Source organism: Hyla sarda, chromosome 1 (assembly GCF_029499605.1).
Source record: "Hyla sarda isolate aHylSar1 chromosome 1, aHylSar1.hap1, whole genome shotgun sequence".
NCBI classification, from domain to species: domain Eukaryota; kingdom Metazoa; phylum Chordata; class Amphibia; order Anura; family Hylidae; genus Hyla; species Hyla sarda.
In genome coordinates, this window is record NC_079189.1 from 197,934,168 (window position 1) to 197,953,501 (window position 19,334).

Here is a 19,334-nt window from a genome sequence, read left to right on the forward strand (position 1 = left end):
AAAGCCCATATACATATTTACCTTCCACTATCTACTGATACATACGAGTATATAACCCATATAAATATATACCTCACATTGTCTGCTGATATATATATATACACACACACACATATATATATATATATATATATATATATATATATATATAAAATGCAAATATACCCCATATAAATATATCCCTCACATAGTCTACTGATATATATCTGAAACTGAAACTATACCCCATATAAATATATACCTCACATTGTCTACCGATCTATATAAATGCAAATATACCCCATATAAATATATCCCTCACATAGTCTACTGATATATATATATATATATATATATATATATATGAAACTATACCCCGCATAAATATATCCCTCACATTGTTCACCAATATATGTAAATGAAAATATACCCTATATTAACCTCTTAAGGACCAAGGACGTATGAGTACGTCCTTGGTCCCGCTCCCGTGATATAACGCGGGGTCCCACGGTGACCCCGCATCATATCACGGCGGGCCCGGCGTCATAGTGAAGCTGGGACCCGCCTCTAATAGCGTGCGGCACTGATCGCGGTGCCGCGTGCTATTAACCCTTTAGCCGTGCGCTCAAAGCTGAGCCACGCGGCTAAAAGTGAAAGTAAAAAGTGCCGGTTAGCTCAGGGAGCTGTTCGGGATCGCCGCGGTATAATCGAGGCATTCCGAACAGCTGTACTACAGGAGGAGGTCTTCTTACCTTCCTTCCTGCAGTCCGATCGCCGATTGAATGCTTCAAGCCTGAGATCCAGGCTTGAGCAATCAATCGCCGAAAACCCTGATCAATGCATCCCTATGGAGAGGCATTGAACACAGTTAAAGATCAGTAAATGCAATGTTACAGCCCCCTATGGGGGCTATAATATTGCAAAATAAAAGTGTCAAAAAATAATTAACCCTTTGAATTATCCCTTCCCCTAATAAAAGTTTGAATCACCCGGCATTTCCAATAATAAAAAAATACAGTGTAAATAAAAACAAAAATAAACATATGTGGTATCGCCGCGTGCGGAAATGTCCGATTTAAAAAAATATATAATTAATTAAACCACACGGTCAATGGCGTATGCGCAAAAAAATTCCAAAGTCCAAAATAGCGTATTTTTGGTCACTTTTTATATCATGAAAAGATGAATAAAAAGCGATCAAAAAGTCCGATCAATGCAAAAATGGTACCGATAAAAACTTCAGATCACGGCGCAAAAAATTTACCCTCATAGCGCCCTGAACACGGAAATATAAAAAAGTTATATGGGTCAGAAGATGACAATTTTAAACGTATAAATTTTCCTGCATGTAGTTATGATTTTTCTCTGAAGCAATACAATATCAAACCTATACAAGTAGGGTATCATTTTAACCGTATGGACCTAGAGAATAAAGATAAGGTGTCATTTTTACCGAAAAATTTACTACGTAGAAACGGAAGCCCCCAAAAGTTACAAAATGGCTGTATTTTTTCAATTTTGTCGCACAATGATTTTTTTTTTCCCGTTCCGCCGTCGATTTTTTGGGTAAAATGACTGATATCATTACAAAGTAGAATTAGTGGCGCAAAAAAATAAGCCATCATACAGATTTTTAGGTGCAAAATTTTAAGAGTTAGGATTTTTTAAAGGTAAGGAGGAAAAAACGAAAGAGCAAAAACCGAAAAACGCCCGGTCCTTAAGGGGTTAATATATAACACATTGTCTACTGATATTTAGGAGTATATACACCACATAAAAAAATATCTCACATTGCCTACTCATATATAGAAGCATACCACCTATATACATATATACTTCACATTGTCTACTGATATATTAACAGATGACGACATACATACACAGCTATACTGCTATTAGTCACTACACTTCTTACAACCTGGTAGCCACCATACTAGCCTCACACAGGGGTTATGCCCAATTCACATATGATCGGTGGGGGTCCAACAGCTGGTCCCCCTGTGGATAAGCTTTCATTTCGGCATTGCCAGTCTCAAAGATGGCAGCTGCGAGGTTCTCAGCCGGTGACGTCATAGAGATGCGACGGAGCGACTGTGTTCCTGTCAGCACGCTGTAGTGAGCTCAGCTTTACAGCCTAGAAGGTGTTCAGAAACCGCAGCTGATGTGTGTGAACGGACGGACGGTAATGTGTCTGCCTTCTGCTGTACGTCTGCCTGTTATGCACAGCTTGGCAGTATCCCAGCAGGGGACAGTAATGTCAGGGTTTGGGCTGGGGTCTATACCTATGTGGGGTGAAGCTATATAAGTACTGAAATCAGTCTGCATGTGCCTCATTGGATCACATGTGGACATCATTGGGTCCTGTGAGATGGTCCCAACCCTCCCTAAATACCAGATGGGTTCACATCATGATCTGACTGTATGTGTCACATATACCTTGGCATTGAATGGTCTAAACATAGCAAGTGACTATTGTTGGTCCAGGTATATGCAGGCTGTGCTTTTCAGTAATAAGTAAACTTATATGTCCTGGGAAAGCCCCAAACATAGTCACCGTGTTTAGGCCATTAAAGGGAATGGGGCAACTGCCTGTATATGCCAGGATGCCAACTTATATGTGACCCGTACAGTCAAATAGGCATGTAAAGCCACCCCAAATGGTCACAGTGAAAAAGATCTCTGTCTCTTAACCTGTATCCGGTGATCTGGAGTCATCCTGCATACAGATGATCTATAGCAGTGGTCTTCAACCTGCGGACCTCCGGATGTTGCAAAACTACAACTCCCAGCATGCCCGGACAGCCAACGGCTGTCCGGGCATGCTGGGAATTGTAGTTTTGCAACATGTGGAGGTCCGCAGGTTGGAGACCACTGATCTATAGCATGAAACGATGCACGGGGCCAGACATAGTTACTCTCTAGCGTCATCAACTATGGCAGATGGCAAGTATGCAGCGTTATCCTGGTGGTAATGGACCCATAGTGGCGCCTCGTTACAGAATACAGGTCTAATAACTGTACTGCATTATAAGGTAATATTGTAAACTCTTGGATCTTCACTCTTTGCATTCCTTGCTATATTCCTAATGTAACACTAACATCTAGCTTTATTTTCTCTATTTTATTACAGGTTTAAAGCACTAGATTTACATGGAACAATTACTTTCATAGGACAATGGACACAGAGTCTTTAGCTCTTTTCTCGGAGAGCAGTAATCCTGCCTTACAATCCACTTACAGCAATGAAAGCAAAAATGGTGATCACCTGCCCTCAAGCAATACTAACACACAGAATGGATCTCCAGGGGATAGCTCTAAAGGACCTGATGCCATGTCAAAGAGGCAAATGAAAAAGCTGATCAAACAAAAGCAATGGGAAGACCAGCGAGAGCTCAGAAAGTATATACTTATTCTATTCTCTTTTTCTACAGTTTCTAACACTACAGGAAATGCCGGTTAAAAACGGGATTGGTAGAATTATTCAAGGTGTTATCCAGGAATAGAAAAAGAGCTTATTTCAAGAAACAGCTCTACACCTCAGGTTGTGTCTGGCATTTCGTCTTGACACCATTCACTTCAAGGGAACTAAGCTGTCATACAACACGCAACTTGAGGACAATGCTGTTTTTGGAAGAAATCAGCTCTACAATTCTAATCCTGGATAGCAGCTTTAAAGGGGTACTCCGCCCCTAGACATCTTATCCCCTATCCAAAGGATAGGGGATAAGATGTCAGATCGCCGGGGTCCCACTGCTGGGGACCCCGGGGATCGCTGCTGCAGCACCCCGCTATCATTATTGCGCAGAGCGAGTTCGCTCTGTACGTAATGACGGGCAATATAGGGGCCGGAGCATCGTTACGTCACGGCTCCGCCCCTCGTGCTGTCACGGCCTGCCCCCGTCAATACAAGTCTATGGGAGGGGGCGTGGCGGTCGTCACGCCCCCTGCCATAGACTTGCATTAAGGGGACGGGCCGTGATGTCATGAGGGGCGGAGCCATGACGTCACGCTGCTCCGGTCCCTGTATCGCCCGTCATTACGCACAGAGCGAACTCGCTCTGTGCTGTAATGATGGCGGGGTGCCGCAGTGGCGATCCCCGGGGTCCCCAGCAGCGGGACCGCGGCGATCTAACATCTTATCCCCTATCCTTTGGATAGGGGATAAGATGCCAGGGGCAGAGTACCCCTTTAAAGGAGAGATATCGCACTCAAAAATGTATCACCTAGCCAAAGGATAGGAGGTAAGTTATAGATTGCAGGGGGTCCGACCACTGGGACCCCCTGCAATATCCTGCATGGGGCCCTGGCTCTCCCTGTGACCGGGGCGTGCTGACCCCTGCATCTAGCGGCGGTTTACAAGCCCCCTCCATATATCTCCATGGGAGAGCCATAGAGATATATAGAGGGGGCTTGTCGGCCGCCGCTTCGTGCAGTGGTCGTGACGTTCTTCCCGGGGAAAGCGAGAGCCCCGTACTGGAGATTGCAGGGGGTCCTATTGGTCGGACCCCTGCAATCTATAACTTATCCCCTATCGGTTGGATAGGAGAAGTTTTTTAGCGTGATGTATCTCCTTTTATTTGGAGAGTCCTACAGATCCTATTCTGTTAGCTAAAAAAGACCTACTATGCTGATGGTATATGTTAACTCATGCCATCACAGAGCTTGTACAGAATTAGGCTATGATCACATCTGAAAAGTGCAGTTTGTCTCTGTTATGTTGGGGTACGGGTTGAAAGGTATGCTGAAATAAACCGCAGAATACTCATTCACTTTAAAATGGACATGTTTCTCAATTAAAAAAAAAATAAAAGGTCCCCTAGACATGTCAAAAGTTGTAATCAGTTGGGATCTCAGTGCTAAGACCCCCACCCATCAGGGATAAACACACGGTAGCACGCTATACTCCCTGGCTCTCAGCAATCTTCGTTTAGCTGCCCTGTAGACTTTTAATGGAGCAGCTCTTCTGATAGGTGGTGGTCTCAGCACCCAGATATCTACTTTCTGATCACAACTTTTGACATGTTTCCGTGACATGTGAGGCGTTTAACCCCTTAAGGACTCAGCCCATTTGGGCCTTAAGGACTCAGACAATTTAAATTTTTATGTTTTCATTTTTTCCTCCTTGCCTTCAAAAAAATCATAACTCTTTTATATTTTCATCCACAGACTAGTATGAGGGCTTGTTTTTTGCGCGACCAGTTTTCCGTTGTAATGTCATCACTCACTTTACCATAAAATGTATGGCGCAACCAAAAAAATACTATTTGTGTGGGGAAATTAAAAAGATAACCGCAATTTTGCTAATTTTGGAAGGTTTCGTTTTCACGCCATACAATTTACGGTAAAAATGACGTGTTCTTTATTCTTTGGGTCAATACGATTAAAATGATACCCATGATAACATATTTTTCTTTTACTGTTGTGCTTAAAAAAAATCGCAAACTTTTTAACCAAATTAGTACGTTTAAAATCCCCCTATTTTGAAGACCTATAACTTTTTCATTTTTCCGTATAAGCGGCGGTATGAGGGCTCATTGTTTGCGCCATGATCTGTACTTTTTATTGATACCATATTTGCTTATATAAATCTTTTAATCCATTTTTTTTGGATTAAAATGTTATAAAAAAAGCAGCTATTTTGGACTTTTTTAAATTTTTTTACATTCACGCCGTTCACCATACGGTATCATTAACATTTTATTTCAATAGTTCAGATATTTCCGCATGCGGCGATACCAAATATGTATATAAAACATTTTTGTTAACATTTTTTAGGGGTGAAATAGGGAAAATGGGACAATTTACTTTTTTATTGGGGGAGGGGTTTTTTCACTTTTTTTTTAAACTTTATTTTTTAACTTTTATTTTTACACTTTAATAGTCCCCATAGGAGACTATTTATAGCAATCATTCGATTGCTAATACTGTTCAGTGCTATGCATAGGACATAGCACTGATCAGTGTTATCGGTCATCTTCTGCTCTGGTCTGCGGGAAGGCAGATGAGAGCAGAAGACGCCGGGAAGGCAGCGAAGGCAGGTGAGGGGATCTCCGGCTGCCGAGCTGGATGATCACATCGCCGCGGCAGCGCTGCAGGCGATCAGATCATCCATTTTAGTGACCGCGATGCTGCAGATGCCATGATCTGTATTGATCACGGCATCTGAGGGGTTAATGGCGGACATCCGCGGAATCGCGGATGTCCACGATTACCGGCGGGTCCCTGGCTGCGATCAGCAGCCGGGACCTTCCGGGCATCGCTCCGATGCTCGCGGTTATGCTTAGGACGTAAATGTACGTCCTGGTGCATTAAGTACCAGCTCTCCAGGACGTACATTTACATCCTGCGTCCTTAAGGGGTTAAGTTACAGGTGCACTTTAATAGATTAGCTCTAAAGTAGGGATGTCCTGATACCTTTATTTAAAGACGGAGTACAAGTACTGATAAGTTCCTTAAGGGAAGGATTTTTATATATATATATATATATATATAAACATAAACTTTATTTTAGTTATTTAAACTTTTTGACTCAGGGCGCTGTGTACTGACTCACCCAGCTTTCCCAGTCTCCTGACATATAGTCTCTACAGGACATGGGGAAAGTCGCTCCTGACCTATTTTAGATGTGAACATAGCCTTAGATAAACATGGATGCTTGCTTTCAAAAACAATGCCACATCTATCCCTATGTAAGGTATTGCAGCTCTGCCCAATGCAGCAATGCAAACATAATTTGTGAGCAAGTGTGGCACTGTTCAACTTCTATTCAGCTTTGCATTGTGCTTATTCTTACTGGTTTCCTTTAATGCTAGGGTGGTCTATCAAAAGTATGTTCTGACCATATCACACTGTAACAGTGAGATGATCTTACAGTCCTCTAATGAATGAGGGATCTGTAGTCTGAAAAAGTGCTGATGACTAACCACAAATGTGGCGTACATAGAGAAGAAGGTTTGAAGGCTAAATGGCCACAGTATCCAGCACTTCTTGGCCAGAATAGCAGCGTAGGCCAATTTTAGAAAAGCTTAATACTCTGCAATATCGAGCGTGCCCGGCACTGCAACACCACTTAATGAAAATGTTCCGCTAGGCTATTCCGGCACAATGACCATCTCGGTGCTCACATATGAAAGTTCAAGATGCAAACCAAATAAAGGTAATAGAAATGAAGCACTCACCAGGTCTTGATACGAATTGCCAGCTCTTTATTTCATTCCAGCTTACAGCGATCCTGTTGGTACATTGAGAGCGGACAGGTGGAGCAAGGTGGGGGAAGAGGACGGGCGACAGTCTGTTATTGCGCTTGCGCGCTTCGTCAAGCCCCTGACGAAGCGCGCAAGCGAGATAACGGACCTTCGCCCATCCTCTTCCCCCACCTTGCTCCACCTGTCCGCTCTCCCTGTACCCACAGGATCGCTGTAAGCTGAAATGAAATAAAGAGCTGGCAATTCGTATCAAGACCTGGTGAGTGCTTCATTTCTATTACCTTTATTTGGTTTGCACTAATGAGTTAGTTCCCACCTACAGTGGGGCAAAAAAGTATTTAGTCAGCCACCAATTGTGCATGTTCTCCCACTTAAAAAGATGAGGCCTGTTTCATCATAGGTATACCTCAACTGTGAGAGACATAATGAGAAAAAAAAAATCCATAAAATCACATTGTCTGATTTTTTAAGAATTTATTTGCAAATTATGGTGGAAAATAAGTATTTGGTCACCTACAAACAAGCAAGATTTCTGGCTCTCACAGACCTGTAACTTCTTCTTTAAGAGCCTCCTCTGTCCTCCACTTGTTATCTGTATTAATGGCACCTGTTTGAACTTATCAGTATAAAAGACACCTGTCCACAACCTCAGTCACACTCCAAAACTCGACGAAGGCCAAGACCAAAGAGCTGTCGAAGGACACCAGAAACAAAATTGTAGACCTGCACCAGGCTGGGAAGACTGAATCGGCAATAAGCAAGCAGCTTGGTGTGAAGAAATCAACTGTGGAAGCAATTATTTAAAAAATTATTAGGAAGACATATAAGACCACTGATAATCTCCCTCGATCTGGGGCTCCACACAAGATCTCACCCCGTGGTGTCAAAATGATCACAAGAACGGTGAGCAAAATTCCCAGAACCACACGGGGGGACCTAGTGAATGAACTGCAGAGAGCTTGGACCAAAGTAACAAAGGCTACCATCAGTAACGCACTACGCCACCAGGGACTCAAATCATGCAGTGCCAGACGTGTCCCCCCTGCTTAAGCCAGTACATGTCCGGCCCATCTGAAGTTTGCTAGAGAGCATTTGGATGATCCAGAAGAGGATTAGGATAATGTCATATGGTCAGATGAAACCAAAGTAGAACTTTTTGGTAAAAACTGAACTTGTCGTGTTTGGAGGATAAATAATGCTGAGTTGCATCCAAAGAACACCATACCAACTGTGAAGCATGGGGGGGTGGAAACATCATGCTTTGGGGCTGTTTTTCTGCTAAGGGATCAGGACGACTGATCCATGGAAAGAAAAGAATGAATGAGGCCATGTATCGTGAGATTTTGAGTGAAAACCTCCTTTCATCAGCAAGGGAATTGAAGATGAAACGTGGCTGGGTCTTTCAGCATGACAATGATCCCAAACACACCACCTGGGCAATGAAGTAGTGGCTTCCTAAGAAGCATTTCAAGGTCCTGGAGTGGCCTAGCCAGTCTCCAGATCTCAACCCCAGTGAAAACCTTTGGAGGGAGTTGAAAGTCCGTGTTGCCCAGCGACAACCCCAAAACATCACTGCTCTAGAGGAGATCTGCATGGAGGAATGGGCCAAAACACCAGCAACAATGTGTGAAAACCTTGTGAAGACTTACAGAAAACGTTTGACCTCAACAATGGGTATGTAACAAAGTATTGAGATGAACTTTTGTTATTGACCAAATACTTATTTTCCACCATAATTTGCAAATAAATTCTTTAAAAATCAGACAGTGATACCAATGATAAAAATTACAGGCCTCTCTCATCTTTTTTAAGTGGGAGAACTTGCACAATCGGTGGTTGACTAAATACTTTTTTGCCCCACTGTATATATGAAAATCTCCATTCCCTCCTAATTTTATTCAAATTATTTTCTATGAGAAAATATATATATATATATATATATATATATATATATATATATATATCTGGCAGGGTTCAGTGAGACCAATAATATTAATGGAGCATTTGATAAGAATACTATAGGTATATCACCCCAGTCTAGTTTTTTTTAATTAATTAATTTATTTTGTTTAATTAAGAACGGCAATAGATGGCTTATATAGGGACTTATTAGCTGAAATGGCATTGGGCCAAGTAGGTTAAACACCGTCCTTTATAATATGTACGGATGCACGTCTTGATAAAGAGCTCAGTCCGAGCTAGAAACGTGTTGAAAGTGCTTTTTAAACCAACTTTTTATGTCTTTCCTGACGGAATAAAGATAACCTTTTATTGGGAGAAGTGCCTGTCTTTGGAGAAAATTTCTTTTTTTAATCTTCCATGTTGCTTTTAGGCAGAAACGAAAAGAGAAAAGACAAAAAAGAAAACTGGTTCGCCAGGCCCAAGTATCGCAGACTGGGGAAGATCTCAGTAAAAGAGTTCGCAGGGACATCCAGCCCAGTGAAGTGCGTCTTATAATTGACTGCAGCTTTGATGATTTGATGGCATTGAGGGTAAGGTGCCGCAGTTATTTCACATGTTTTTCTTAGGGAAATGCATCAGCCACTGTTGGCAAAATCGGCTGCATGCACCAGGCCTCTTGTGTAGCTGTATTCCTATATTGTTTTTTTTTTCTGTTTCTCATGTAGGATGTGAAAAAGTTAAATAAACAGATACGGAGGTGCTATGCAGAAAATCGTAGGGCGATCCATCCTGTTCAGGTAACTTATATACCATCACCTTTTATACCACACTTTTTTTTTTTATGATTTATTTTCATTATAGGAAAAAAAACAGCCCTGACAAGGGGCACCTGTCGCAGTCAGAGTTGTATGGGGTCTATTTAAACTTGCTGTGTCACTGGTACTTCCTACGATGTATACAGAGTGCTTGTGCATTGTGCATACAGAGATTCAAAAGGCAGAAATGGTCTACAGTCCAAAATTCTACGTGCATCCATTATTATGCACCACCATGTTTTCTGACACTGCACAAGAAAAGACCTTAATGAAGGCTGTAGGAGGTTATAAAAGGGGTTATCCCCATCCACAGGCTAGGGGAAAACTAATCAGTGGGGGTCTGACCACTAGTTCCCCCACTAATCATGAGAACAGGGGTCAAATGTCCTGAATGAATGGAGCAGCAGTGCGCGTGCTCTGCCACCGCCCTATTTACTGTCTATGGAGCTTCCAAACATTGCTGAGCACTGAATCGAGTTATGTTCAGACGTCCATTAGACAGTAAATGGAGCAATGGCCAAGCATTTGTACGCTGCTCCATATTGATTAGCTATTTATCCTTTTAATAAAGCATAACCTAATTTTGAAGCAAATTGAGAAAAATAGGAGTAGAACGTTGCACTCACCCAGCTGGTTAAAGCAGAAATTCTGATTTCACTGTCTTATGGTCAATGAATCCCAGCACGGGATTCGGATAGCTGTTGCAATCTACCATAAAATCATAATTTCTACTTTAACCAGCTGGGTGACTCTGTTTTCCTCCTATTCGTCTGAATCTGCTTTTATGAAGTCATCTTTTTCTTTTTTTTACATGAGCACCCACATGGTTCATGGAAACTGCTGTTTTGTAGTGCTTTTACTTATTTCTTTAGAGGGGCAGTGCCTAATTAAATCTTCCTTCTTGTGCACTTGTATAGCTTAGTTTTGAGAGAACCTGTGTTTATATGATGCAGATGCATTGCAGCACTATTTCAGTGCTCATTTTTTTACTGTGATGATGCACGGGGGGGGGGGGGGGGGTTTGACCGATGCGTCCCCCCACGATCTCCTGCACAGGACACCCACTCTCTCCGGGAAGGGAGGATGTGGACCCCCGCACGAAGCGATGGCGGACATGCCCCCTCTTTGTATCGCTATGGGAGAGCAGGAGATAACCAAACATCTCTCCCATAGAGATACATCATGGAGAGTGCGTGTTGGCCACCACTTCGTGCGGGGATTGACATGCCTTGTTCCTTCAGATAGGGGAAAAGTATTTCTGTGCGATATATCTCTTTTAAGGTGCTATTATGCTTACTAGAGATGAGCGAACTTACAGTAAATTCGATTCGTCACGAACTTCTCGGCTCGGCAGTTGAGGACTTATCCTGCGTAAATTAGTTCAGCCTTCAGGTGCTCCGGTGGGCTGGAAAAGGTGGATACAGTCCTAGGAAAGAGTCTCCTAGGACTGTATCCACCTTTTCCAGCCCACCGGAGCACCTGAATGCTGAACTAATTTATGCAGGAAAAGTCATCAACTGCCGAGCCGAGAAGTTTGTGACGAATCGAATTTACTGTAAATTCGCTCATCTCTAATGCTTACACACATGTTGATGTTATAATATATATATTAGCATTTCTGCTATTTTCTGTGCTTCATGCCCTCATACATTGTGTGGATTTCTCCAATAGTAGTGACATTGCTTTATTTCCTTGAAGCTCTATCTAACAAGCCATGGGGGACAGCTGAAAGGTAACATGGATGAATATGACAAGGGATGGATCAATTGGAAGGTTGGTACAGAAATGAGAAAATACTACAGTTCTGTGTGTTAAGAATATGGTACAATATATGTGAACCACTTCTGGTGTCTGATTGAAAGCCGCACTTGTCAGGGTAAGGTCTGCAGGACTTGCAGGTCTTTTTCATTGTTTGCGGCTTGCCTGTACAGTGATCCCTCAACTTACAATGACCTCAACATACAATAGTTTCAACATACAATGATCTTTTCTGGACCATTGTAAGTTGAAACCAGACTCAAAATACAATGCTACAGACAGTCCAGATCTGTGAAATGTGTCAATGAACTGACCAATTAGAATGGGCATTCACTGGTAAAACTCCTGTATTACTGAAGCGTATGCACTGCCTGGTGTCTGGTCGCGCCCCCTACAGTACAGGGAGGTGTTACATGTTCTGTACTACTCTTTATCTGGGCCAGGATTAGCTTCTCGTTTGGACACCAGGTGTAGGCGGCTCCATGATACTTTTTTAGGACACCGAGTGCACTGTACACGACCCCGAAGAAGCTTCTGTCCTCTACATAGACAAGTGCTTCCCAAGCAGGGTGGCCCCAGCAGTTGCAAAACTACAACTCCCAGCATGCCCGGACAGCCTTTGGCTGTCCGGGCATGCTGGGAGTTGTAGTTTTGCAACAGGTGGAGGCTCCCTGCTTGGAAAACACTGACATAGACAGTGATTACAGCTCCCAGCAGATCTTTCTTACTTTTATATGTAAGGAATTGCTTTATTTATATTAGTTATCTACTTATTTTTATTTAATCCTCACTTTTTCCTATTTTTGGATGACATTTTGGTGCCTTCAGAACCGATTACCAGGTTTCCCTAGAGTTGTGGTCTCAACATACAATGGTTTCAACATACAATAGTCGTCCCAGAACCAATTAATATTGTAACTTGAGGGACCACCATATAGGCACTGTGCCTGGCAGCCTGTTTCATTCCAAAGCTACAGTACTAGGCACAGCTTCAGGTACTATGCCTGTGGTGATGCAGCACATGGTGTACATCACAACTTCTCATATCTAACGTCATTGTGTTGGATCACAGTGGGATATAGTGCACTTCTATGGCACTTGTAAATAACACAATGGGGCTGTAATCCAGATGCCATAGACCTATTACCTAAGGTATAAATGCTATTTGTCTGTGTTGTTAATACTGGATTGTAAATCTTTCTAAAATATCATTGCTTCTAAGGATTTGTTTGTTTTTAAATGAGCAATATAGTATGTTGTGGGGGGAAAAAGAGCAAATATTCATAGTCTTAAAGAAGCACTCCAGGTATTATGTACCCCATCACTAGTCATACAGCGCCATTTGTTTTATCCCAGCACAGCTGCATCTATGTGGTTCATTACTCTAACTTGATCATGTGATCATCAGTCTCATTAAAAAAAATTCACTATGCCTAATGTGAGGTGTCAGGATGTCAAACCTGCTTTCTGACTTCCCGTGGACTACAGAATTACATCCCCCCCCCCCTCCTACCATCTCCCAGACCCTTCCCAGCCTAATCTGCTACCTCTATGGATAAGGCTATTAGAGATGAGCGAATTTACAGTAAATTTGATTCGTCACGAACTTCGCGGCTCGGCAGTTGATGACTTATCCTGCATAAATTAGTTCAGCATTCAGGTGCTCCCGTGGGCTGGAAAAGGTGGATACAGTCCTAGGAGACTCTTTCCTAGGACTGTATCCACCTTTTCCAGCCCACCGGAGCACCGGAAAGCTGAACTAATTTATGCAGGAAAAGTCAGCAACTGCCGAGCTGAGAAGTTCGTGACGAATCGAATTTACTGTAAGTTCGCTCATCTCTAAAGGCTATATAGTACTGTAGTTAGACACCTCCCTTGAAGCCGTGTTCACACATTGTGTTGCTTGCTGCTTTTTTCTGTTTCTGCTGTGATTTTTGCCAAATCATAGCAAACATTGAAATATTGTACCACAGTTGTTCAAATTATGGTAAAAATGATTTTTTTTGCTACCATGTAGTAAAAATTCAACGTATGACCTCAGCCCTAACCGGTCAAGTCTTTATAAAACACCTTCAATGTGATAATTCAAATCTTTTTGGTAAAAAAAAAAATCACTTTGAGGGTACAGTCACATACAGGACCTGCTAAATATTTTGCTGCATATTTTCTGCCGATTTTGCTATCCATTGACTCTATGGGTAGCAAAATCAGCTACAAAAAATATGCAGTAGATTCTGTATGTGTGGGCTTACTTTAAGTAAGAAAATGTATTAAAACTGCACAGAGTGAACTATGAGTCTACCGGTGTAACCTTCAGCACTATTAGCCTGAAAGATGACAAGATGGAGTGATCAGCCACCTGCTCCCCAGGCAGATGATTCATGGGAAATGTAAGCTGCCATACAGAATCCACATCATTGTTCATTTTTAAACCAAAATGGAGCCTATACCATGCATGCCACATCATATAAAACAGGTAAGCACAAGGCATACAAAAGAAGCTCTACATTATTCTCTAATAATAGCCTATTTTGCACTATATAGCAAAAACAAACTAAAAATCCCGGCATCCTACTTTAATTATGTGTATTAAGGTACCATAAGGATACATAGCAACAGGAGATTTATCAAGCTGTCGTATAATGGATTTTTATGGTTGCCCATAGCAACCAATCACTGCTCAGCTTTCATTTTACCAGAGCAAGAGACATAAAAGCTAAACTGTGGTTGCTATGGGCTACAAAGAGCTTCCTAGAGCTATCTTTGTGATAAAGGGAAGCATGAGTGAAATGCATACTGATAAGAGAAATGAGGACTTTACAATAGTATAAGGGACATACGATACAAGGTGAGCATTTGAATCCCAAAGACCATGAAACAAAGCAATAACAATATAAGAACACAAAATAAACAAAGTATATGGTGCAGAATAATAACTCTAGTACAATGCATTTAAAAAGCCTTCAGACCCTTTCACATTTTCTGCCCCCAATCATTCTGCACTCAATGCCCCATAATGACAACCATGAAAACAAAATGTTAGAAATCTTTGCAGATTTATTACAAAGGAAAAGCTAACATTTCGCAAGGACATAAGTATTCAGACCCTTTACTCAGTATTTAGTTGGAGCACCTTTGGCAGCGATTACAGCCTCCAGTCTTCTTGGGGATGATGCCATAAAATTGCAAATCCTCTCAAGTCTTGATCAGCTTGGATGGTAATCTGTGCTGGAGGCCATTTTGAAATCTCTCCACTGATGTTTGATTGGGTTCAAGTCAGGGCTGTGGCTGGGTGACTTGAGGACATTCACAGTGTTGTCCCTAAGCCACTCTGTGTTGTCTTGGCTGTGTGCTTAGGGTTATTATCTTGTTGGAAGGTGAACCTTAAGCCCAGTCGAACATCCAGAGCGCTATGGATCAGGTGTTCATAACGAATATGTCTGTACTTTGCTCCATTCAGCATTACCTCAACCCTGACCAGTCTTCTTGTTCCAGCTGTTGAAAAACACCCCCACACTATGGCGCTGCGTTTCAATGTAGAAATGGTATTGGGCAGGTGATGACTTCCAGAATGCTTAGAATTGAGGCCAATAATTTCAATCTTTGTTTCATGATACCAGAGAATCTTGTTTCTTACAGTCTGAGAGTACATTAGGTTCTTTTCTGCAAACTCGAGGCAGCTTTTTTGTATCTTACCGAGGAGAGGCTTCTTTCTGGCCATTCTACTATAAAGCCCAGATTGGGGCAGTGATGTTACCATCAGGAAGTTTGTCCCATCTGCACACAGGATCTTTAGAGAGTGTCCAGATTGACCAATGGGTTCCTGGGTACCTGTCCCCCGATTACTTAGTTTGAGAATTATGAAGACCACTGTGCTCTTAGGAAATTTTAGCACAGCAGAAATTTTTTGGTAACCTTCTCATGGTCTGTACCGCCACAAAATCTTATCTTTATACTCTGCAGGCAGTTTTTTCCTTCTCATGGTTTGGTTTTTGCTCCGATATGTATTGTCAGCTGTAAGACCTTATATACACAGGGCTGGGTCTTTTCTTATCCTGTCCAATCAACTGGGTTTACCACTGTTGTCTCTATCGAGGGGTAGAAACATCTCAGAGATGGATCATGAGAAATAAGACCCCAACAGAGCTAAATTTTAAAGGGGTACTCCGCCCCTAGACATCTTATCCCCTATCTAAAGGATAGGGGATAAGATGTCAGATCGCTGTGGTCCCGCTGCTGGGGAGCCCCAGGATCCCGCTGCGGCACCCCGCTATCATTACAGCACAGAGCGAGTTTGCTCTGTGCGTAATGACGGATGATACAGGGGACGGAGCAGTGTGACGTCATGGCTCAGCCCTTCGTGACATCACGGCCCGTCCCCTTAATGCAAGTCTATGGCAGGGGGCGTGATGACCGCCATGCCCCCTCCCATAGACTTGTATTGAAAGGGGCTGGCCGTGATGTCACGAGGGGCGGGGCCGTGATGTAACGATGTTCCGGCCCCTGTATTGCTCGTCATTACATGCAAAGCGAACTCGCTCTGCGCAGTAATGATAGCGCGGTGCCGCAGCGGCGATCCCGGGGCTCCCCAGCAGCGGGACCATGGCGATCTGACATCTTATCCCCTATCCTTTAGATAGGGGATAAGATGTCTTGGGGCGGAGTACCCCTTTAAAATTTAGCTCTGTTGGGGTCTTATTTCTCATGATCCATCTCTGAGATGTTTCTACCCCTCGGTAGAGACACCAGTGGTAAACCCAGTTGATTGGACAGGATAAGAAAAGACCCAGCGATCTGACATCTTATCCCCTATCCTTTGGATAGGGGATAAGATGTCTAGGGGCGGAGTACCCCTTTAAAATTTAGCTCTGTTGGGGTCTTATTTCTCATGATCCATCTCTGAGATGTTTCTACCCCTCGGTAGAGACACCAGTGGTAAACCCAGTTGATTGGACAGGATAAGAAAAGACCCAGCGATCTGACATCTTATCCCCTATCCTTTGGATAGGGGATAAGATGTCTAGGGGCGGAGTACCCCCTTTAAGTATCATGGCAAAGGGTCTGAACACTTAAGTCCATGCAAAATACCCCAAAAAATTTTTTGCAAATAAAAAAATAAATAAAAATAAAAAATAAATAAAACTTATTATTGCATGTGCGCAGCCACACAGACGAGCATTCGCGCAGGCCATTTTCTTATTTGCCCACTCGTTCTGCTTGCATTAACTGAATTGACTAAGCAGCTAAGGGTTTTATTTTTTTTTCCCCCTTAGGATATTCATATTAAATCTGAGCATTACAAAGATCTTATGAAACTTGAAGACCTGGTGTATCTAACATCGGATTCTCCTGAAGTCCTCCATGAGCTAGATGAAACCAAAGCTTACATTATTGGTGGCTTAGTAGATCATAACCATCATAAGGTAACCGCTTTGTATATAATCATTTTTATGACCAGGTATGAAGTTCTTGTCCAAGCATATAGTAACATACTTCATAAGGTTGAAAAAAGACCATCAAGTTCAACCTATAACCCTAATAAGACCCTACTGAGTTGAGTTGATCCAGAGGAAGGCAAAAATCCCTCATACTAGAGGTAAAAATTCCTTCCTGACTCCAAATATGACAATCAGAATAAATCCCTGGATCAACGTTCTATCCCTATAAAATCTAGTATACATAACCGGTGATGTTATTATTCTCCCAAAATGCATCCAGCCCCTTTTTGAACTCTTTTACAGAGTTCATGACCACCTCCTCTGGCAGAGAGTTCCATAGTCTCACTGCTCTTACAGTAAAGAACCCCCGTCTGTGCTGGTGTAGAAACAGTCTTTCCTCTAAACGTAGAGGATGTCCCCTTGTTATAGATACAGTCCCGGGTATGAATAGATCATGGGAGAGATCTCTGTACAGTCCCGTGATATATTTATACATAGTTATTAGGTCTCCCCTAAGCCTTCTTTTTTCTAAACTAAATAACCCCAATTCTGCTAATCTTTCTGGGTACTGTAGTCCTCCAATTCCACGTATTACTCTGGTTGCCCGTCTTTGACCCCTCTCTAGCTCCACTATATCTTTCTTGTACACTGGTGCCCAGTACTGTACACAGTATTCTATGTGTGGTCTGACTAGTGATTTGTACAGTGGTAGAATTATTTCCTTGTGCCCCTATTGATGCTCCCCATGATTTTATTTGCCTTGGCAGCAGCTGCCCAACACTGGTCACTACAGCTAAATTTACTGTTAACTAAGACTCCTATATCCTTTTCCACATCAGTCGTCCCAAGTTGTCTCCCCTTTAATACATAATCCCAGCCCGGATTATTCTTTCCCATGTGCATTACCTTACATTTATCAGTGTTGAACCTCATCTGCCACTTCCCAGCCCAAACCTCCAACCTATCCAGATCCATTTGTAACACTGAACTGTCCTCTATAGTGTTTACCGCTTTACAGAGTTTAGTATCATCTCCAAAGATTGCTACTTTACTATATAACCCCTTTACAAGGTCATTAATAAATATATTAAATAGAACAGGACCCAAGACTGACCCCTGTGGTACCCCACTAGTAATTAGGTATCGACCGATATCGATTTTTTTTAGGGCCGATACCGATAATCTCTGGCCTTTCAGGCCTATAGCCGATAACTTATACCGATATTCCGGTATAAGTTATCGGCTATTTCTCCACCCCCCCCCCCCCCCCCCCTCCCGGCCCCGAAGAAGCGGCTGCAGAACATTGATTTTAAGCGGGTGCTTTAAATCAATGAACTGCAGCGGCTTTTGCTGGGCCAGAGACCGCTGCCGCCGCCTGCTTCTCTCCCCCTGCCTGTCCTGGGGACCTCCTGAGTCCAAACCCCCCCCCCCCCCCCCCCATCCCCTGGTCAGAGACCGCCGCCGCCCGCTTCTCTCCCCCTGCCGGTCCTTAGTCCAACCACCACCGCTGCCCCATTGCCTCCCCCATCCCCGGTTTTATAATTACCTGTTCCCGGGGTCCGCACTACTTCTAGCTCCGGCGGCATCCTGAGCTGTCACTGTGCGCATTGACGGTGACGTCGCGTTGAGGACGTCACTCGTCATTGCGCAGAGCTTAACGCAGGATGCCGCAGAAGTAGCGTGGACCCCAGGAACAGGTAATTATAAAATCGGGGATGGGGGAGGGAATGGGGCAGCGGCGGTCTCTGGCCGGGGCGGTGCGGGGCATTATCGGATTATCGGCAATGTAATTGCCAATACCGATAATGTCCAAAATTGTGAATATCGGCCGGTAATATCGGCCAAACCCATAATCGGACGATCCCTACCATTAATAACCACCCTCTGTTTCCTAACACTGAGCCAGTTACTTACCCACTTACACACATTCTCCCCCAGCGCAATCCTTCTCATTTTATGCACCAACCTTTTACGTGGAACCGTATCAAATGCTTTAGAAAAATCCAGGTATACGACATCCAGCAATTGCCCCTGGTCCAGTCTGGAGCTCACCTCCTCATAAAAGCTGATCAGGTTAGTTTGACAGGACCGATCCCTCATAAAGCCATGCTGATATGGGGTCATACATTTATTTTTATCAAGATACTCCAAAATAGCATCTCTTAGAAAACCCACAAACTATTTACATACAACGGAGGTTAAACTAACAGGTCTATAATTCCTGGGGTCACCTTTTG

General features: G+C 43.0%; 2 protein-coding genes across 13 annotated transcripts in view; one reads left to right on the top strand and one right to left on the bottom strand.

Annotated features, from left to right (window-relative positions):
• The window catches only part of MTTP (microsomal triglyceride transfer protein), a 137,910-nt gene extending 122,241 nt beyond the window's left edge, over nucleotides 1-15,669 (bottom strand). Inside the window, exon 1 of one of the 4 annotated variants that reach the window (XM_056566924.1) lies at nucleotides 14,793-15,669. In XM_056566924.1, coding sequence (XP_056422899.1) covers nucleotides 14,793-14,838 — 46 coding nt within the window. In that variant the 5' untranslated portion in view covers nucleotides 14,839-15,669. Of the gene's footprint in view, nucleotides 1-1,859; nucleotides 2,000-14,792 lie in introns of those variants that run through there. The other 3 variants (XM_056566934.1, XM_056566942.1, XM_056566950.1) reach the window with 3 other exon arrangements.
• Nucleotides 2,022-19,334, top strand: part of TRMT10A (tRNA methyltransferase 10A) — a 170,167-nt gene continuing 152,854 nt past the window's right edge. For 7 of the 9 annotated variants that reach the window (XR_008891430.1, XR_008891431.1, XR_008891432.1 and 4 more), the window contains exons 1-6: nucleotides 2,061-2,182; nucleotides 3,110-3,378; nucleotides 9,517-9,676; nucleotides 9,812-9,883; nucleotides 11,600-11,674; nucleotides 16,933-17,082. Coding sequence is in view for 4 of the 9 variants with exons in the window: in XM_056566993.1 (XP_056422968.1) it covers nucleotides 3,155-3,378; nucleotides 9,517-9,676; nucleotides 9,812-9,883; nucleotides 11,600-11,674; nucleotides 16,933-17,082 (681 nt within the window). In the remaining 5 variants the exon portion in view is untranslated. Of the gene's footprint in view, nucleotides 2,183-3,109; nucleotides 3,379-9,516; nucleotides 9,677-9,811; nucleotides 9,884-11,599; nucleotides 11,675-16,932; nucleotides 17,083-19,334 lie in introns of all 9 variants that reach the window. The other 2 variants (XR_008891437.1, XR_008891436.1) reach the window with 2 other exon arrangements.